Below are 22,699 nucleotides of genomic sequence, written 5' to 3'. Positions count from 1 at the left end.
TTTTTTAATACTACACACTTACACTTCTCTAGACCAGATTTCAACCATTGAGCACATCCAGGATCCAAACTAAAAGAAGACCAAGTCAGACCAACAAAAAAAAAAAGCTCATTTATACATTTCCCAGAGCCAGAAATTACATTGTTAAATTCCATCTTTTATCCACTTTGCATTTGTAATTGTGCTTCAATCAATCTTATCTTACTCCCCCACCCCCCAAATACCTGAGAGTATCTAGTCTCCAGCTTGCATCCTCCAGTCCAGCTAAGAGCGGCTTCGCTCCTGTGTCTCCGGGATGATTGTAGCTCAGGTCCAGCTCTCTCAGATGAAAGGGGTTGGACTTCACGGCTGAGGCCAGCGAAGTACAGCCTTCCTCTGTGATCAAACAGCCTGACAACCTATACACACACACAAAACTGAAAATAAAAGTCCTGATAACGACTATTTCGTTAGCGCACTTGTGGAGTCCCCTTAAAAGCTGTATAGGCCATGAGCCCCTAACCCACAACACTTGCTTCTTCAGTCAGTACCATTTTCTCACAGTACACAAAAGAGTAGCACAGATATGTGATAACTACTAATGTACAGTAATAGTTGCTGACCTGAGAGTTTCCAATCTACAGTGGGGGCTCCTCAGTCCATCAGCAAGCAGCTTCACTCCTGAATCCTGTAGGTCATTGTTGCTCAAGTCCAAGTCTCTCAGACTGGATGACTTGGTGCTGAGAATTGACGAGAATTCTTGACAACATTTCTCTGTGAGCCCAGTTTGTCTCAACCTGGAAGAATAAAAATATTATTATTGTTATTTCATTACAACAAGCTTTAAGGTTGCAAGTAACAGTAAAAGCATGGCGACAGCTTGTTCAATGTAACTAGGTCCATTTTAAGTGACATTGGAAATCTGACAGCAAACGCAACAGACTTCAAAACAAGACATGTTAGAAGAGTACAGTTATAGACTAGAATTAAATATCATCTAACCTGAGAGTTTTCAGTGTACAATGAGGGCTTCTCATTGCAACAGACAGTAGCTTCACTCCCGGGTTTTGCAGGTTGTTGTTACTCATTGCCAGCTCTCTCAGGCTACTAGACTGGGAGCTGAGAACTGAGGCAAGATCTTCACAGCTTCTTTCTGATAATTTGCAGCCATTCAGCCTGAAGGAATTCATTGAATAAACTTGGGTTAGGGCTTTAACTAGCTTGCCATTTTTAATGTATTTATTTGGAAACAGGTGATTTTGAAGTTAGCCGCAGTTTAAGCAAATAGGGGAATACTGACCTGAGAGTTTCCAGCGTACAGTGTGGACTTCCTAATCCAGCTGACAGCGGCTTCACTCCTGAATCATGCAGATCATTGTAACTGAGGTCCAGCTCTCTTAGACTGGAGGCCTTGGAGCTGAGAACTGATGAGATCTCCTGGCAGCATTTCTCTGTGAGGTTGGTTTGATTCAACCTGTCAAAGGATAACAAAACAGCAACATTTACTATTTCTATTTGCTATAGCTATTTTAACAGAATAAGGTGCCATGGCTGCCAGATTTTGGGAAGTATGCAATACCAATTACTATTGATACCAATCAATCGCCATTGCTCATTTTTCTCATGTAATTAGAGTTCTCAACGGGCCTGAAAATTGACTTGTAAATGTAATGGAGCGAAATTTCCCTCCTCACCTCATCTGAAACTTTCACACAGAGAAGGATGCAGAGAATTGGTGCAGGTACCCCGCATGCAAGCGGCAGTGTGAATGGGGCTAATGCTAGTGCAAGCCCAAAACTGGGGCAAGATGGAAGAATGAAACACTGTGGGCTGCCCTAACTGGAATCCTCACAGGAAAATGACTTCACTGACAACCTCATTCTACTTCATACAAAAATGTCACAGGTGAATTACAGCAGCCCCATTCACACTGCAGTTTGCATGCGGGGATCCTGTGCCACTTTGCATTTGTCTGTCAGTGCATGTTATTGTGAAATGTGTTGTTGTTCTTCCAAAGTCAGACTTTGTTATCGTGCTGGATTTATTGAGGAAGCAAAGGGAGAAAAATATTCTTTATTACTCATCTAACATGTTTCTGATGTTATCTCAGCCAATTAACAACCTGAAGGAGGTCACAACATCTGACTGTGTCGTTAATGTTTGAACAGGTTGGGCTGATAATGTTTTCTTTATAACTCATTTAATGACTTGTTTTTCCTGTCAGGTTGTTCAATGTTTAAACTCTCAAACTTAAGTGAGGATGACAATTATATTGATCTGATGCTGTCTTTCTTAGCTCTCAGTGTTATCAGCCATGAGGTGATTTTATACATGATTTTGTTTCGATAATGCAAATTTTACCAAACAGAATGGTTCAAAGTTCGAGAGCTACATTCCAACATACACAGATCAGCCACAACATTAAAAGGACTAAGAGGTGAATAACATTGTTCATCTTATTAAAATGCAGTGTTGCATGCAGGGAAACGTTCATGTCATTGATGTGGATGTTACTTGACATGCACCACCCACCTAAACACTGTTTCAGACAAATGATTTCCACGCTCAACAACAACAACATCCTTCCATGTTGGCAGTGCCTCCTCCAGCAGGATAATGTGCCCTGTTACAAACTGATCAGGAATGGCCAGAGAAACGTGACAAAGTATTCAAAGTGTCAACTTGGCCTCCAAGTTTCCCAGATCCCAATCAAATCAAGCATTCATGGTCTGAACCAGAACAAGTCTGATCATACTTGTTCTGCAACAGTGTTCTGGTGGGTGGTCCACGTCAAGTGGCATCCACATAAATATCAGGACCCAAGGTTTCTCAGAACACTTCATTGTAACAAGTGATCAATGTTTTTTACTTCACAAATGAGTCTTTTTTATGTTCTGACTGATGGGTGTACAGATTGGAATGAATCATTTATGTTTGTGTGCTGTGTTTTCATTGTTCTGATAATATGCTCCATGTGATCAGTGTTATCGAACTGATGTCCTGCACGTGTCTGTTTTCTGATCATTTCTGGTAATGATTGATCAGCATGAGACACTATTTAAGGCTGAGATGAACACAAAAACTACACAGTAGAACTGAACAGACCGTCACTTTGAGAATGGAGATGACAATGCGCTTTCCTCTGTTGCTGCTGATCTGCTCTCTCTGCACGGCTCAGCTTCAAACAGAGTCTGACAACCACATTATTCCACTTGGAGGTGAAACTGAAGCTGTGAGAAGAGAACCAACAAATACTACTGACCAACCACAAGGATGTAAACAGGACATCCATGCTGTGCTGAGAGAGATGAGCGCCTCGTTGGCTGAACAGAGGGTGGAGATGAGGCACTTACAGAGAGAGAATGAAGGTACAGTAGTATGTGAGGTAGTGAGGGAAGTTATACCGATAAGAATCACTGCTTTGTTACAGGAGGTTTTTGTATAATGTTGTCACACTGAACTGTTTGATGATTTGAAGATGTTGACCTGATGGTGGCCTAGATAAAAAGGTGAGGGATCACAAAGGATGTTACTATTCATCCTGAGGAGAACATGAATGCTGCACCAAACTTCATGACTATCATCAAATATTAATTGAGTTTTAGTTGTTTTTAAATGTTAACTAAATTTTGTTAATTGAAATCCTGACCGGATGATCATAGTAGATAAAATATAAATATAAATTTCATTTATCCAACAGTCAAGACATTTCAGTCTGTGTCAAAGTGGTGGACTGACTGAATGACTGACAGTGACATCTCATAGAGTCATGCAGCTGATGTGGCTGCAACAATAACTCAACAATTTCCAGAAGCTTTTCAAGGAAAAACTAACATGCAGACATTTATTTCATCATTCAAGCTCAAGCAGCAAAACTGAAGTTACAAACGACTGAGCAGGAGAAGCAGAAGACTGAGGTGGACAAACTAAAGCGAGAGCTTCAAGGTACTGTGTGGAGAACACTGTAGCTATCATGATGTGTAGACAGCAATGACCTATAATACTATATCAAATCTACAAATTAAAAATAAGCAATATTTCATTGTCTTAAGCCCAATCCGAAAAAAGCTTAAAGCAGACTGAGGTTGACAAGTGTAGTTTCTGGGCTGTCTTCATCAAAGGTGTCAGCGTGTAGCATGTTACAGATATCAAGCCTCTGAACCAGTGCAGCCGCACTCTGTTGTTCTCAAATCTATGGCAAAGTTCTGCCCAATGCTTTGCCCTCTGCTCTATCAGAAATCCTATCGAGCCTTCGATCTTAGGAAATCCACCAATTACCACCACCCTTCTGCGCTTGTGCGAGCCTTTTTTTAAAAAGTCTATTCACCTGCACCTTCCTACTTCTTCTAATTGGTCACTTTGGTGGAGCGAGGGTCCATCTATCCAATAGCAGAAAGAGAAGTTGACCTGCCTCCTTCTTCTGTACATTATCTAACTCTGCTGAGATCACTCCATGGAGCTTACAGCCTAAAGTGGACAAGATTATCTCTCCATGCTTATCTGGAAATGTATACATTAACTCAGCTCTGAACAACTGGCATGAGACATGAATTCAGTTTTAGTGCTCTTTAGGTAAACAGGTTACAGAAAATATGTCATGATGTGCATAAAATAACAAAAGTAGCCGCATTGTTTCCAAATATAACGGAGTAAAAGTACCAATTTTTCCCAAGAAGTCTATTCAAGTAACATTAACACCAACTGCATCAGAACTTAAAATAACAAATTACCACCAAAGTTACACAGAGTAAATATAACTAGTTACCTCTGAAATCAGGACAATGAAACACTGAGTTAACACATTATAATTCATTCTGTTGCTTATGTCTGAATTCTCCTGACCACTTTAAGTGCTTTTTAACACAACATCTAAATGTTCAATGACCAAAGCCAACCTTGATGAAGACAGCCATGAGGAAGTACATGTATCTATCAAACATAGGTGTATGTGTAAACAGGTTACAGAAAATATGTCATGATGTGACTTTCTCCAGCACAAACAGCAGAGCTGATCTCCATTAAAGCCAGGACTAATGTCACAGAGAACCAGGTGGAGGTTCTAAAGAGGGATGGAGAAGGTAAGACTGACAACTAAACCAGCAAGTTCAATATTCAAACAGTTTAGTTCTCATGATGTTTGTCGAATGTAAAACCTTGTGTGATGTGAATAGCACATTAAACACTGAGAATAATATAGAGCCTTTAGATAACTTCATTGTGAAACATGATCATTGCTGCTGTAACGTCAGTCACTTTAAAACAAGTATGATCCTCTCTCAGTCAAACAGGTGGCTTTCTCAGCTTCACTGTTCGCTTCAGGCTCATGGACATATCGGACCATTTAACACACACACTCCCCTGGTCTACAGACACGTTGTGACAAACATTGGAAACGCCTACAACCCAAACACAGGTGCTCAAAGTCACAAAATCAAATAATTTATTTGAGTTTTTGACTATGTCGACATCTACCTGGTTGACAGGTGTTACAGCAGTTGATTCTTTGTTTAAAATGTCCCACAGGGTTTTTCATTGCACCAGTGAGAGGAGCCTACCACTTTGAGTTCCACATACATGGACATGGACATGCTTCACATGGTTCAGGTGCTGTGTTGGTCAAGAATGGAGAAAATATTTTTATTGCATATGAACATCAGCCGTCCTATGATGTGAAATCTTCTAATGGGGTCACGCTGCTTCTAGAGGTCGGGGATGTTGTTTTTATGCATCAGTGGACTAACACAAGGATATATGACAATCAAAATCATCATACCACCTTCAGTGGTCATCTGATTTTCACCATGTGAGCAGCAAACAGTCTTTTTTCTTCAACTATATGAAAACCTGCACACACTGTAGTGTGTATCACTACTTCTTGATAGATGTGTCATTTCTTTCTCTTTTATATGACAGCTGATCGACAACAACAATCTTTTCATCAGAAAATGTTTATGATTTTTTCATTTGCATGTCTTTTCTGATTTACATCAAAATGCACAGTGATGGACAGCGAGAGAACTTGTGACATTATTTCAAACACTAGATTAGCGAACTAATTTGTAATAAAATTTATATAAATGTGTTGACATGCAGAATTATTGTATCTTGTTATGATTGTGAAGGCTAGATGACAAAGGTTTGCATCAACAATCATTTGTACATATCAAACTTTATTAAACTTTTAAACAACATTAATTGGTGTTGCATACTTCCCAAAATCTGTCAGCCACGGCACATTATTCTGATAAAATAGCAAACGGTCAAGGCTGAGAAGTGTTGATGAGCAGCAGGTGTCTACATCATCACATTTCAGATATTTAGGTTAAAGGTGTGTTGAAAGGCTGCATAGTAGTTTGAATTTGTAGCAGCCCTGCATGCTGTGGTTAAACATATTTAAAATACTGATTTTAAAACTACTAAATGAGAAGTAAAAGCTTTGCAATTTAAGCATTACTGAAGTAAGTGTTAAAAAAGTATAAAAGTATTATTAGCAAAAGGTATGCCCACATTTAATAAGAGTAAGACAGTCAAATGCTTTTAAGTCATAGTTGCTTTGCATGAGTTCATAAAGCAGCCCTGTTTTTAGCCTGATACAAATGCATGTTATAGCTTTTTAAAGGAGGGAGCTCCTTTTAACCTGAAGAATAAGAACCGAGCTGATATATCAGGGAAATTCAGAAAATACATATTAGAGATGATTTGTGGTGCACGTCAAGTGGCATCCACATAAATATCAGGACCCAAGGTTTCTCAGAACATTTCATTGTAACAAGTGATCAATGTTCTTTACTTCACAAATGAGTCTTTTTTATGTTCTGACTGATGGGTGTACAGTTTCGAATGAATCATTTATGTTTGTGTGCTGTGTTTTCATTGTTCTGATGATATGCTCCATGTGATCAGTGTTATCAATCTGATGTCCTGCACGTGTCTGTTTTCTGGTAATTTCTGGTAATGATTGATCAGCATGAGACACTATTTAAGGCTGAGATGAACACAGAAACTACACAGAAGAACTGAACAGACCGTCACTTTGAGAATGGAGATGACAACGCGTTTTCCTCTGTTGCTGCTGATCTGCTCTCTCTGCACGGCCCAGCTTCAAACAGAGTCTGACAACCACATTATTCCACTTGGAGGAGAAACTGAAGCTGTGAGAAGAGAACCAACAAATACTACTGACCAACAACAAGGATGTAAACAGGACATCCATGCTGTGCTGAGAGAGATGAGCGCCTCGTTGGCTGAACAGAGGGTGGAGATGAGGCACTTACAGAGAGAGAATGAAGGTACAGTAGTATGTGAGGTAGTGAGGGAAGTTATACCGATAAGAATCACTGCTTTGTTACAGGAGGTTTTTGTATAATGTTGTAACACCGAACTGTTTGATGATTTGAAGATGTTGACCTGATGGTGGCCTAGATAAAAAGGTGAGGGATCACAGAGGATGTTACTATTCATCCTGAGGAGAACATGAATGCTGCACCAAACTTCATGACTATCATCAAATATTAATTGATTTTTAGTTGTTGTTAAATGTTAACTTAATTTTGTTAAATGGAATCCTGACCTGATGACCATAGTAGACAAAATATAAATTTCATTTATCCAATAGTCAAGATATTTCAGTCTGTGTCAAAGTGGTGGACTGACTGAATGACTGACAGTGACATCTCATAGAGTCATGCAGCTGATGTGGCTGCAACAAAAACTCAACAATTTCCAGAGGCTTTTCAAGGAAATTGACATTGAAGCAAAAACTAACATACAGACATTTATTTTATTATTCAAGCTCAAGCAGAGAAACTGAACAAACTGGAGTTACAGACGACTGAGCTTGAGAAGCAGAAGACTGAACTGAAGTTACAGAAGACTGAGGTGGACAAACTAAAGCAAGAGCTTCAAGGTACTGTGTGGAGAACACTGTAGCTATCATGATGTGTAGAGAGCAATGACAGATAATACTACATCAAATCTACAAATTAAAAATAAGAACATTTATGTTGTGAATTATTTTAATATTTTATCGTCTTTAGCACAAACTGAAAAAAGCTTAAAGCAGACTGAGGTTGACAAGTGTAGTTTCTGGGCTGTCTTCATCAAAGGTGTCAGCGTGTAGTATGTTACAGATATCAAGCCTCCGAACCAGTGCAGCTGCACTCTGGTGTTCTCAAATCTATGGCACAGTTCTGCCCAATGCTTTGCCCTCTGCTTTATCAGAAATCCTATCGAGACTTCGATCTTAGGAAATCTACCAATTACCACCACCCTTCTGGGCTTCTGCCAGCCTTTTTTTAAAAGTCTATTCACCTGCACCTTCCTACTTCTTCTAATTGGTCACTTTGGTGGAGCGAGGGTCCATCTATCCAATAGTAGAAAGAGAAGTTGACCTGCCTCCTTCTTCTGTACATTATCTAACTCTGCTGAGATCACTCCATGGAGCTTATAGCCTAAAGTGGACAAGGTTGTCTCTCCATGCTTATCTGGAAACGTAGTAGTACCGATTTTTCTCAAAAAATCTACTCAAGTAACATTAACTCCGACTGCATTAAAACTTAAAATACAAATTACCACCAAAAGTTACACAGAGTAAATGTAACTAGTTACCTCTGAAATCAGGACAATGAAACACTGAGTAAACACATTATAATTAATTCTGTTGGTCATGTCTGAATTTTCCTCACCAGGTTAAGTGCTTTTTAACACAACATCTAAATGTTCAATGACCAAAGCCAACCTTGATGAAGACAGCCATGACGAAGTACATGTATCTATCAAACATAGGTGTATGTGTAAACAGCTTACAGAAAATATGTCATGATGTGACTTTCTCCAGCACAAACAGCAGAGCTGATCTCCATTAAAGCCAGGACTAATGTGACAGAGAACCAGGTGGAGGTTCTAAAGAGGGATGGAAAAGGTAAGACTGACAACTAAACCAGCAGTTCCATATTCAAACAGTTTAGTTCTCATAATATTTGTCGAATGTAAAACCTTGTGTGATGTGAATAGCACATTAACACTGAGAATAATACGAGGCTTTAGATAACTTCATTGTGAAACATGATCATTGCTGCTGTAACATCAGTCACTTTAAAACAAGTATGATCCTCTCTCAGTCAAACAGGTGGCTTTCTCAGCTTCACTGTTCACTTCAGGCCATGGAACTCTTGGACCATTTAACACACAAACTCCCCTGGTCTTCAGACACGTTGTGACAAACATTGGAAACGCCTACAACCCAAACACAGGTGCTCAAAGTCACAAAATCAAATCATTTGAGTTTTTGACTATGTCGACATCTACCTGGTTGACAGGTGTTACAGCAGTTGATTCTGTGTTTAAAATGTCCCACAGGTTTTTTCATTGCACCAGTGAGAGGAGCCTACCACTTTGAGTTCCACATATATGGAGGTGGACATGCTTCACATGCTACAGCTGCTGTGTTGGTCAAGAATGGAGAAAATATTTTTATTTCATATGAACATCAGCCGTCCTATAGTGTGAAACCTTCTAATGGGGTCACGCTGCTTCTAGAGGTCGGGGATGTTGTTCTTATGAATCAGTGTGCTAACACAAGGATATATGACAATCAAAATCATCATACCACCTTCAGTGGTCATCTGATTTTCACCATGTGAGCAGCAAACAGTCCTTTTTCTTCAACTATATGAAAACCTGCCCACACTGTAGTGTGTATCATTACTTCTTGATAGATGTGTCATTTCTTTCTCTTTTATATGACAGCTGATTGACAACAACAATGTTTTCATCAGAAAATGTTTATGATTTTTTCATTTGCATGTCTTTTCTGATTAACATCAAAAAGCGCTGTGATGGACAGCTAGAGAACTTGTGACATTATTTCAAACACTAGATTAGCGAACTAAATTGTGATAAAAATGTATATAAATATGTTGACATGCAGAATTATTGTGTCTTGTTATGATTATGAAGGCTGGATGACAAAGGTTTGCATCAACAATCATTTGTACATATTAAACTTTATTAAACTTTTAAAACAATATTAATTGGTGTTGCATACTTCCCAAAATCTGGCAGCCACGGCACCTTATTCTGATAGAATAGCAAACGGTCAAGGCTGAGAAGTGCTGGATGAGCAGCAAGTGTCTACATCATCACATTTCAGATATTTAGGTTAAAGGTGTGTTGAAAGGCTGCATAGTAGTTTGAATTTGTAGCAACCCTGCATGCTGTGGTTAAACATGTTTAAAAACTGATTTTAAAACCACTAAATGAGAAGTAAAAGCTTTGCAATTTAAGCATTACTAAAGTAAGTGTGAAAAAAGTATAAAAAGCATTATTAGCAAAAGGTATGCCCACATTTAATAAGAGTAAGACAGTCAAATGCTGTCGAGACAAGTTGCTTTGCGTGAGTTCATAAGGCAGCCCTGTTTTTAGCCTGATACAAATGCATGTTATGGCTTTTTAAAGGAGGGAGCTCCTTTTAACCTGAAGAATAAGAACTGAGCTGATATATCAGGGAAATTCAGAAAATACATATTAAAGATGATTTGTGGTGCACGTCAAGTGGCATCCACATAAATATCAGGACCCAAGGTTTCTCAGAACATTTCATTGTAACAAGTGATCAATGTTTTTTACTTCACAAATGAGTCTTTTTTATGTTCTGACTGATGGATGTACAGGTTGGAATGAATCATTTATGTTTGTGTGCTGTGTTTTCATTGTTCTGATGATATGCTCCATGTGATCAGTGTTATCAAACTGATGTCCTGCACGTGTCTGTTTTCTGGTAATTTCTGGTAATGATTGATCAGCATGAGACACTATTTAAGGCTGAGATGAACACAGAAACTACACAGAAGAACTGAACAGACCGTCACTTTGAGAATGGAGATGACAATGCGCTTTCCTCTGTTGCTGCTGATCTGCTCTCTCTGCACGGCTCAGCTTCAAACAGAGTCTGACAACCACATTATTCCACTTGGAGGTGAAACTGAAGCTGTGAGAAGAGAACCAACAAATACTACTGACCAACCACAAGGATGTAAACAGGACATCCATGCTGTGCTGAGAGAGATGAGCGCCTCGTTGGCTGAACAGAGGGTGGAGATGAGGCACTTACAGAGAGAGAATGAAGGTACAGTAGTATGTGAGGTAGTGAGGGAAGTTATACCGAGAAGAATCACTGCTTTGTTACAGGAGGTTTTTGTATAATGTTGTAACACTGAACTGTTTGATGATTTGAAGATGTTGACCTGATGGTGGCCTAGATAAAAAGGTGAGAGATCACAGAGGATGTTACTATTCATCCTGAGGAGAACATGAATGCTGCACCAAACTTCATGACTATCATCAAATATTAATTGATTTTTAGTTGTTGTTAAATGTTAACTTAATTTTGTTAAATGGAATCCTGACCGGATGATCATAGTAGATAAAATATAAATATACATTTCATTTATCCAACAGTCAAGACATTTCAGTCTGTGTCAAAGTGGTGGACTGACTGAATGACTGACAGTGACATCTCATAGAGTCATGCAGCTGATGTGGCTGCAACAATAACTCAACAATTTCCAGAAGCTTTTCAAGGAAAAACTAACATACAGACATTTATTTCATCATTCAAGCTCAAGCAGCAAAACTGGAGTTACAGAAGACTGAGCAGGAGAAGCAGAAGACTGAACTGAAGTTACAGACGACTGAGCTGGACAAGCAGAAGACTGAGGTGGACAAACTAAAGCAAGTGCTTCAAGGTACTGTGTGGAGAACACTGTAGCTATCATGATGTGTAGAGAGCAATGACAGATAATACTACATCAAATCTACAAATTAAAAATAAGAACATTTATGTTGTGAATTATAGTGATATCTTATTGTCTTTAGCACAAACTGAAATAAGCTTAAAGCAGACTGAGGTTGACAAGTGTAGTTTCTGGGCTGTCTTCATCAAAGGTGTCAGCGTGTAGCATGTTACAGATATCAAGCCTCTGAACCAGTGCAGCTGCACTCTGGTGTTCTCAAATCTATGGCAAAGTTCTGCCCAATGCTTTGCCCTCTGCTCTGTCAGAAATCCTATCGAGCCTTCGATCTTAGGAAATCTACCAATTACCACCACCCTTCTGGGCTTCTGCGAGCCTTTTTTAAAAAGTCTATTCACCTGCACCTTCCTACTTCTTCTAATTGGTCACTTTGGTGGAGCGAGGGTCCATCTATCCAATAGCAGAAAGAGAAGTTGACCTGCCTCCTTCTTCTGTACATTATCTAACTCTGCTGAGATCACTCCGTGGAGCTTACAGCCTAAAGTGGACAAGATTGTCTCTCCATGCTTATCTGGAAATGTATACATTAAGTCAGCTCTGAACAACTGGCATGAGACATGAATTCAGTTCTAGTGCTCTTTAGGTAACAGGTTACAGAAAATATGTCATGATGTGCATGAAATAACAAAAGTAGCCGCATTGTTTCCAAATATAACGGAGTAAAAGTACCAATTTTTCTCAAGAAGTCTATTCAAGTAACATTAACACCGACTGCATTAAAACTTAAAATAACAAATTACCACCAAAAGTTACACAGAGTAAATATAACTAGTTACCTCTGAAATCAGGACAATGAAACACTGAGTAAACACATTATAATTCATTCTGTTGCTTATGTCTGAATTCTCCTGACCACTTTAAGTGCTTTTTAACACAACATCTAAATGTTCAATGACCAAAGCCAACCTTGATGAAGACAGCCATGAGGAAGTACATGTATCTATCAAACATAGGTGTATGTGTAAACAGGTTACAGAAAATATGTCATGATGTGACTTTCTCCAGCACAAACAGCAGAGCTGATCTCCATTAAAGCCAGGACTAATGTCACAGAGAACCAGGTGGAGGTTCTAAAGAGGGATGGAGAAGGTAAGACTGACAACTAAACCAGCAATTCAATATTCAAACAGTTTAGTTCTCATGATGTTTGTCGAATGTAAAACCTTGTGTGATGTGAATAGCACATTAACACTGAGAATAATATAAGCCTTTAGATAACTTCATTGTGAAACATGATCATTGCTGCTGTAACGTCAGTCACTTTAAAACAAGTATGATCCTCTCTCAGTCAAACAGGTGGCTTTCTCAGCTTCACTGTTCGCTTCAGGCCATGGACATATCGGACCATTTAACACACAAACTCCCCTGGTCTACAGACACGTTGTGACAAACATTGGAAACGCCTACAACCCAAACACAGGTACTCAAAGTCACAAAATCAAATAATTTATTTGAGTTTTTGACTATGTCGAAATCTACCTGGCTGACAGGTGTTACAGCAGTTGATTCTTTGTTTAAAATGTCCCACAGGTTTTTTCATTGCATCAGTGAGAGGAGCCTACCACTTTGAGTTCCACATACATGGAGGTGGACATGCTTCACATCCTACAGCTGCTGTGTTGGTCAAGAATGGAGAAAATATTTTTATTGCATATGAACATCAGCCGTCCTATAGTGTGAACCCTTCTAATGGGGTCACGCTGCTTCTAGAGGTCGGGGATGTTGTTCTTATGAATCAGTGGGTTAACACATGGATATATGACAATCAAAATCATCATACCACCTTCAGTGGTCATCTGATTTTCACCATGTGAGCAGCAAACAGTCTTTTTTCTTCAACTATATGAAAACCTGCCCACACTGTAGTGTGTTTCACTACTTCTTGATAGATGTGTCATTTCTTTCTCTTTTATATGACAGCTGATTGACAACAACAATGTTTTCATCAGAAAATGTTTATGATTTTTTCATTTGCATGTCTTTTCTGATTAACATCAAAAAGCGCTGTGATGGACAGCTAGAGAACTTGTGACATTATTTCAAACACTAGATTAGCGAACTAAATTGTGATAAAAATGTATATAAATATGTTGACATGCAGAATTATTGTGTCTTGTTATGATTATGAAGGCTGGATGACAAAGGTTTGCATCAACAATCATTTGTACATATTAAACTTTATTAAACTTTTAAAACAATATTAATTGGTGTTGCATACTTCCCAAAATCTGGCAGCCACGGCACCTTATTCTGATAGAATAGCAAACGGTCAAGGCTGAGAATTGCTGGATGAGCAGCAAGTGTCTACATCATCACATTTCAGATATTTAGGTTAAAGGTGTGTTGAAAGGCTGCATAGTAGTTTGAATTTGTAGCAACCCTGCATGCTGTGGTTAAACATGTTTAAAAACTGATTTTAAAACCACTAAATGAGAAGTAAAAGCTTTGCAATTTAAGCATTACTAAAGTAAGTGTGAAAAAAGTATAAAAAGCATTATTAGCAAAAGGTATGCCCACATTTAATAAGAGTAAGACAGTCAAATGCTGTCGAGACAAGTTGCTTTGCGTGAGTTCATAAGGCAGCCCTGTTTTTAGCCTGATACAAATGCATGTTATGGCTTTTTAAAGGAGGGAGCTCCTTTTAACCTGAAGAATAAGAACTGAGCTGATATATCAGGGAAATTCAGAAAATACATATTAAAGATGATTTGTGGTGCACGTCAAGTGGCATCCACATAAATATCAGGACCCAAGGTTTCTCAGAACATTTCATTGTAACAAGTGATCAATGTTTTTTACTTCACAAATGAGTCTTTTTTATGTTCTGACTGATGGATGTACAGGTTGGAATGAATCATTTATGTTTGTGTGCTGTGTTTTCATTGTTCTGATGATATGCTCCATGTGATCAGTGTTATCAAACTGATGTCCTGCACGTGTCTGTTTTCTGGTAATTTCTGGTAATGATTGATCAGCATGAGACACTATTTAAGGCTGAGATGAACACAGAAACTACACAGAAGAACTGAACAGACCGTCACTTTGAGAATGGAGATGACAACGCGCTTTCCTCTGTTGCTGCTGATCTGCTCTCTCTGCACGGCTCAGCTTCAAACAGAGTCTGACAACCAAATTATTCCACTTGGAGGTGAAACTGAAGCTGTAAGAAGAGAACCAGCAAATACTACTGACCAACCACAAGGATGTAAACAGGACATCCATGCTGTGCTGAGAGAGATGAGCGCCTCGTTGGCTGAACAGAGGGTGGAGATGAGGCACTTACAGAGAGAGAACGAAGGTACAGTAGTATGTGAGGTAGTGAGGGAAGTTATACCGATAAGAATCACTGCTTTGTTACAGGAGGTTTTTGTATAATGTTGTAACACTGAACTGTTTGATGATTTGAAGATGTTGACCTGATGGTGGCCTAGATAAAAAGGTGAGAGATCACAGAGGATGTTACTATTCATCCTGAGGAGAACATGAATGCTGCACCAAACTTCATGACTATCATCAAATATTAATTGAGTTTTAGTTGTTGTTGAATGTTAACTCAATTTTTTTTTATTGAAATCCTGACCTGATGATCATAGTAGATAAAATATAAATATAAATGTCATTTATCCAACAGTCAAGATATTTCAGTCTGTGTCAAAGTGGCAGTGACATCTCATAGAGTCATGCAGCTGATGTGGCTGCAACAATAACTCAACAATTTCCAGAAGCTTTTCAAGGAAATTGACATTAAAGCAAAAACTAACATACAGACATTTATTCCATTATTCAAGCTCAAGCAGCGAAACTGACAAAACTGGAGTTACAGACGACTGAGCTGGAGAAGCAGAAGACTGAACTGGAGTTACAGAAGACTGAGATGGAGAAGCAGAAGACTGAGGTGGAGAAGCAGAAGACTGAGCTGGAGAAGCAGAAGACTGAGGTGGACAAACTAAAGCAAGAGCTTCAAGGTACTGTGTGGAGAACACTGTAGCTATCATTATGTGTAGAGAGCAATGACAGATAATACTACATCAAATCTACAAATTAAAAATAAGAACATTTATGTTGTGAATTATTGTGATATCTTATTGTCTTTAGCACAAACTGAAATAAGCTTAAAGCAGACTGAGGTTGACAAGTGTAGTTTCTGGGCTGTCTTCATCAAAGGTGTCAGCGTGTAGCATGTTACAGATATCAAGCCTCTGAACCAGTGCAGCCGCACTCTGGTGTTCTCAAATCTATGGCAAAGTTCTGCCCAATGCTTTGCCCTCTGCTCTATCAGAAATCCTATCAAGCCTTCGATATTAGGAAATCTACCAATTACCACCACCCTTCTGCACTTCTGCAAGCCTTTTTTTAAAAAGTCTATTCACCTGCACCTTCCTACTTCTTCTAATTGGTCACTTTGGTGGAGCGAGGGTCCATCTATCCAATAGCAGAAAGAGAAGTTGACCTGCCTCCTTCTTCTGTACATTATCGAACTCTGCTGAGATCACTCCGTGGAGCTTACAGCCTAAAGTGGACAAGATTGTCTCTCCATGCTTATCTGGAAATGTATACATTAAGTCAGCTCTGAACAACTGGCATGAGACATGAATTCAGTTTTAGTGCTCTTTAGGTAAACAGGTTACAGAAAATATGTCATGATGTGCATAAAAAAAACAAAAATAGCCACATTGTTTCCGAATGTAACAGAGTAAAAGTACCGATTTGTCTCAAAAAATCTACTCAAGTAACATTAACACCAACTGCATTAAAACTTAACATACAAATTACCACCAAAAGTTACTAAAGTACATGTAACAGAGTAAATGTAAGTGATACCTTTGAAATCAGGACAATGAAACACTGAGTAAACACATTATAATTCATTCTGTTGCTTATGTCTGAATTCTCCTGACCAGTTTAAGTGCTTTTTAACTCAGCATCTAAATGTTCAATGACCAAAGCCAACCTTGATGAAGACAGCCATGACGAAGTACATGTATCTATCAAACATAGGTGTATGTGTAAACAGCTTACTGAAAATATGTCATGATGTGACTTTCTCCAGCACAAACAGCAGAGCTGATCTCCATTAAAGCCAGGACTAATGTCACAGAGAACCAGGTGGAGGTTCTAAAGAGGGATGGAGAAGGTAAGACTGACAACTAAACCAGCAATTCAATATTCAAACAGTTTAGTTCTCATGATATTTGTCGAATGTAAAACCTTGTGTGATGTGAATAGCACATTAACACTGAGAATAATACGAGGCTTTAGATAACTTCATTGTGAAACATGATCATTGTTGCTGTAACATCAGTCACTTTAAAACAAGTATGATCCTCTCTCAGTCAAACAGGTGGCTTTCTCAGCTTCACTGTTGGCTTCAGGCTCTGGACATACTGGACCATTTAACACACACACTCCCCTGGTCTTCAGACACGTTGTGACAAACATTGGAAACGCCTACAACCCAAACACAGGTACTCAAAGTCACAAAATCAAATCATTTATTTGAGGTTTTGACTATGTCGACATCTACCTGGTTGACAGGTGTTACAGCAGTTGATTCTTTGTTTAAAATGTCCCACAGGTTTTTTCATTGCACCAGTGAGAGGAGCCTACCACTTTGAGTTCCACATATATGGACATGGACATGCTTCACATCCTACAGCTGCTGTGTTGGTCAAGAATGGAGAAAATATTTTTATTGCATATGAACATCAGCCGTCCTATAGTGTGAACCCTTCTAATGGGGTCACGCTGCTTCTAGAGGTCGGGGATGTTGTTTTTATGCATCAGTGGACTAACACAAGGATACATGACAATCAAAATCATCGTACCACCTTCAGTGGTCATCTGCTTTTCACCATGTGAGCAGCAAACAGTCTTTTTTCTTCAACTATATGAAAACCTGCCCACACTGTAGTGTGTATCACTACTTCTTGATCGATGTGTCATTTCTTTCTCTTTTATATGACAGCTGATTGACAACAACAACAACGTTTTCATCAGAAAATGTTTATGATTTTTTCATTTGCATGTCTTTTCTGATTAACATCAAAAAGCGCTGTGATGGACAGCTAGAGAACTTGTGACATTATTTCAAACACTAGATTAGCGAACTAAATTGTGATAAAAATGTATATAAATATGTTGACATGCAGAATTATTGTGTCTTGTTATGATTATGAAGGCTGGATGACAAAGGTTTGCATCAACAATCATTTGTACATATTAAACTTTATTAAACTTTTAAAACAATATTAATTGGTGTTGCATACTTCCCAAAATCTGGCAGCCACGGCACCTTATTCTGATAAAATAGCAAACGGTCAAAGCTGAGAAGTGCTGGATGAGCAGCAAGTGTCTACATCATCACATTTCAGATATTTAGGTTAAAGGTGTGTTGAAAGGCTACATAGTAGTTTGAATTTGTAGCAACCCTCCATGCTGTGGTTAAACATGTTTAAAAACTGATTTTAAAACTACTAAATGAGAAGTAAAAGCTTTGCAATTTAAGCATCATTAAAGTAAGTGTAAAAAAAGTATAAAAGTATTATTAGCAAAAGGTATGCCCACATTTAATAAGAGTAAGACAGTCAGATGCTGTCGAGACAAGTTGCTTCGCGTGAGTTCATAAAGCAGCCCTGTTTTTAGCCTGATACAAATGCATGTTATAGCGTTTTAAAGGAGGGAGCTCCTTTTAACCTGAAGAATAAGAACTGAGATGATATATCAGGGAAATTCAGAAAACACATATCAGAGGTGATATGTGGTGCACGTCAAGTGGCATCCACATAAATATCAGGAACCAAGGTTTCTCAGAACATTTCATTGTAACAAGTGATCAATGTTTTTTACTTCACAAATGAGTCTTTTTTATGTTCTGACTGATGGGTGTACAGGTTGGAATGAATCATTTATGTTTGTGTGCTGTGTTTTCATTGTTCTGATGATATGCTCCATGTGATCAGTGTTATCAAACTGATATCCAGCACGTGTCTGTTTTCTGGTAATTTCTGGTAATGATTGATCAGCATGAGACACTATTTAAGGCTGAGATGAACACAGAAACTACACAGAAGAACTGAACAGACCGTCACTTTGAGAATGGAGATGACAATGCATTTTCCTCTGTTGCTGCTGATCTGCTCTCTCTGCACGGCTCAGCTTCAAACAGAGTCTGACAACCACATTATTCCACTTGGAGCTGAAACTGAAGCTGTGAGAAGAGAACCAACAGATACTACTGACCAACCCCAAGGATGTAAACAGGACATCCATGCTGTGCTGAGAGAGATGAGCGCCTCGTTGGCTGAGCAGAGGGTGGAGATGAGGCACTTACAGAGAGAGAATGAAGGTACAGTAGTATGTGAGGTAGTGAGGGAAGTTATACCGATAAGAATCACTGCTTTGTTACAGGAGGTTTTTGTATAATGTTGTAACACTGAACTGTTTGATGATTTGAAGATGTTGACCTGATGGTGGCCTAGATAAGAAGGTGAGAGATCACAGAGGATGTTACTATTCATCCTGAGGAGAACATGAATGCTGCACCAAACTTCATGACTATCATCAAATATTAATTGATTTTTAGTTGTTGTTAAATGTTAACTTAATTTTGTTAAATGGAATCCTGACCGGATGATCATAGTAGATAAAATATAAATATACATTTCATTTATCCAACAGTCAAGATATTCCAGTCTGTGTCAAAGTGGTGGACTGACTGAATGACTGACAGTGACATCTCATAGAGTCATGCAGCTGATGTGGCTACAACAATAACTCAACAATTTCCAGAAGCTTTTCAAGGAAATTGACATTGAAGCAAAAACTAACATACAGACATTTATTCCATTATTTAAGCTCAAGCAGCGAAACTGACAAAACTGGAGTTACAGACGACTGAGCTGGAGAAGCAGAAGACTGAACTGGAGTTACAGAAGACTGAGATGGTAAAGCAGAAGACTGAACTGGAGTTACAGAAGACTGAGATGGTAAAGCAGAAGACTGAACTGGAGTTACAGAAGACTGAACTGGAGTTACAGAAGACTGAACTGGAGTTACAGAAGACTGAGATGGAGAAGCAGAAGACTGAGGTGGAGAAGCAGAAGACTGAGCTGGAGAAGCAGAAGACTGAGGTGGACAAACTAAAGCAAGAGCTTCAAGGTACTGTGTGGAGAACACTGTAGCTATCATGATGTGTAGAGAGCAATGACAGATAATACTACATCAAATTTACTAATTAAAAATAAGAACATTTATGTTGTGAATTATCTTAATATTTCATTGTCTTTAGCACAAACTGAAATAAGCTTAAAGCAGACTGAGGTTGACAAGTGTAGTTTCTGGGCTGTCTTCATCAAAGGTGTCAGCGTGTAGCATGTTACAGATATCAAGCCTCTGAACCAGTGCAGCCGCACTCTGGTGTTCTCAAATCTATGGCAAAGTTCTGCCCAATGCTTTGCCCTCTGCTCTATCAGAAATCCTATCAAGCCTTCGATATTAGGAAATCTACCAATTACCACCACCCTTCTGCACTTCTGCAAGCCTTTTTTTAAAAAGTCTATTCACCTGCACCTTCCTACTTCTTCTAATTGGTCACTTTGGTGGAGCGAGGGTCCATCTATCCAATAGTAGAGAGAGAAGTTGACCTGCCTCCTTCTTCTGTACATTATCGAACTCTGCTGAGATCACTCCGTGGAGCTTACAGCCTAAAGTGGACAAGATTGTCTCTCCATGCTTATCTGGAAATGTATACATTAAGTCAGCTCTGAACAACTGGCATGAGACATGAATTCAGTTCTAGTGCTCTTTAGGTAAACAGGTTACAGAAAATATGTCATGATGTGCATAAAAAAAAACAAAAATAGCCACATTGTTTCCGAATGTAACAGAGTAAAAGTACCGATTTGTCTCAAAAAATCTACTCAAGTAACATTAACACCAACTGCATTAAAACTTAACATACAAATTACCACCAAAAGTTACTAAAGTACATGTAACAGAGTAAATGTAAGTGATACCTTTGAAATCAGGACAATGAAACACTGAGTAAACACATTATAATTCATTCTGTTGCTTATGTCTGAATTCTCCTGACCACTTTAAGTGCCTTTTAACACAACATCTAAATGTTCAATGACCAAAGCCAACCTTGATGAAGACAGCCATGATGAAGTACATGTATCTATCAAACATAGGTGTATGTGTAAACAGGTTACAGAAAATATGTCATGATGTGACTTTCTCCAGCACAAACAGCAGAGCTGATCTCCATTAAAGCCAGGACTAATGTCACAGAGAACCAGGTGGAGGTTCTAAAGAGGGATGGAGAAGGTAAGACTGACAACTAAACCAGCAATTCAATATTCAAACAGTTTAGTTCTCATAATATCTGTCGAATGTAAAACCTTGTGTGATGTGAATAGCACATTAACACTGAGAATAACATGAGGCTTTAGATAACTTCATTGTGAAACATGCTCATTGTTGCTGTAACATCGGTCACTTTAAAACAAGTATGTTTCTCTCTCAGTCAAACAGGTGGCTTTCTCAGCTTCACTGTTGGCTTCAGGCTCAGGAACTCTTGGACCATTTAACACACAAACTCCCCTGGTCTACAGACACGTTGTGACAAACATTGGAAACGCCTACAACCCAAACACAGGTACTCAAAGTCACAAAATCAAATAATTTATTTGAGTTTTTGACTATGTCGACATCTACCTGGTTGACAGGTGTGACAGCAGTTGATTTCTTGTTTAATATGTCCCACAGGTTTTTTCATTGCACCAGTGAGAGGAGCCTACCACTTTGAGTTCCACTTACATGGACTTGGACATGCTTCACATCCTTCAGGTGCTGTGTTGGTCAAGAATGGAGAAAATATTTTTATTGCATATGAACATCAGCCGTCCTATAGTGTGAACCCTTCTAATGGGGTCACGCTGCTTCTAGAGGTCGGGGATGTTGTTTTTATGCATCAGTGGACTAACACAAGGATACATGACAATCAAAATCATCATACCACCTTCAGTGGTCATCTGCTTTTCACCATGTGAGCAGCAAACTGTCTTTTTTCTTCAACTATATGAAAACCTGCTCACACTGTAGTGTGTATCACTTCTTGATAGATGTGTCATTTCTTTCTCTTTTATATGACAGCTGATTGACAACAACAACAACAATGTTTTCATCAGAAAATGTTTATGATTTTTTCATTTGCATGTCTTTTCTGATTTACATCAAAATGCACAGTGATGGACAGCTAGAGAACTTCTGACATTATTTCAAACACTAGATTACCGAACTAATTTGTAATAAAAATGTATATGAATGTGTTGATATGCAGAATTATTGTATCTTGTTATGATCATGAAGGCTGGATGACAAAGGTTTGCATCAACAATCATTTGTACATATTAAACTTTATTAAACTTTTAAAACAATATTAATTGGTGTTGCATACTTTTCAAAATCTGGCAGCCACGGCACCTTATTCTGATAAAATAGCAAACGGTCAAGGCTGAGAAGTGCTGGATGAGCAGCAAGTGTCTACATCATCACATTTCAGATATTTAGGTTCAAGGTGTGTTGAAAGGCTGCATAGTAGTTTGAATTTGTAGCAACCCTCCATGCTGTGGTTAAACATGTTTTAAAAAACTGATTTTAAAACTACTAAATGAGAAGTAAAAGCTTTGCAATTTAAGCATTACTAAAATAAGTGTAAAAAAAAGTATAAAAAGTATTATTAGCAAAAGGTATGCCCACATTTAATAGGAGTAAGACAGTCAAATGCTTTTAAGACACGTTGCTTTGCGTGAGTTCATAAAGCAACCCTGTTTTTAGCCTGATACAAATGTATGTTATAGCTTTTTAAAGGAGGGAGCTCCTTTTAACCTGAAGAATAAGAACTGAGC

The 22,699-nt window shown here is 38.6% G+C and overlaps 1 protein-coding gene and 1 long non-coding RNA gene across 2 annotated transcripts in view; one reads left to right on the top strand and one right to left on the bottom strand.

Moving 5' to 3' along the window:
* Nucleotides 1–22,699, bottom strand: part of LOC115577227 (NACHT, LRR and PYD domains-containing protein 12-like) — a 55,339-nt gene that overhangs the window by 1,535 nt on the left and 31,105 nt on the right. Inside the window, exons 13-17 of the mRNA XM_030410207.1 lie at nt 1,280–1,453; nt 982–1,155; nt 603–776; nt 225–398; nt 23–69 (exon numbers count right to left, since the gene is read on the bottom strand). Coding sequence (XP_030266067.1) covers nt 23–69; nt 225–398; nt 603–776; nt 982–1,155; nt 1,280–1,453 — 743 coding nt within the window. The remainder of the gene's footprint in view (nt 1–22; nt 70–224; nt 399–602; nt 777–981; nt 1,156–1,279; nt 1,454–22,699) is intronic.
* On the top strand, nt 4,911–6,101 carry LOC115577255 (uncharacterized). The gene is made up of 3 exons (XR_003983062.1): nt 4,911–5,057; nt 5,260–5,392; nt 5,503–6,101. It is a non-coding gene; the product is annotated as an uncharacterized LOC115577255 (long non-coding RNA).

This window comes from Sparus aurata, chromosome 24, assembly GCF_900880675.1.
Source record: "Sparus aurata chromosome 24, fSpaAur1.1, whole genome shotgun sequence".
NCBI classification, from domain to species: Eukaryota; Metazoa; Chordata; class Actinopteri; order Spariformes; family Sparidae; genus Sparus; species Sparus aurata.
This window is presented reverse-complemented; position numbering and strand designations above follow the sequence as displayed.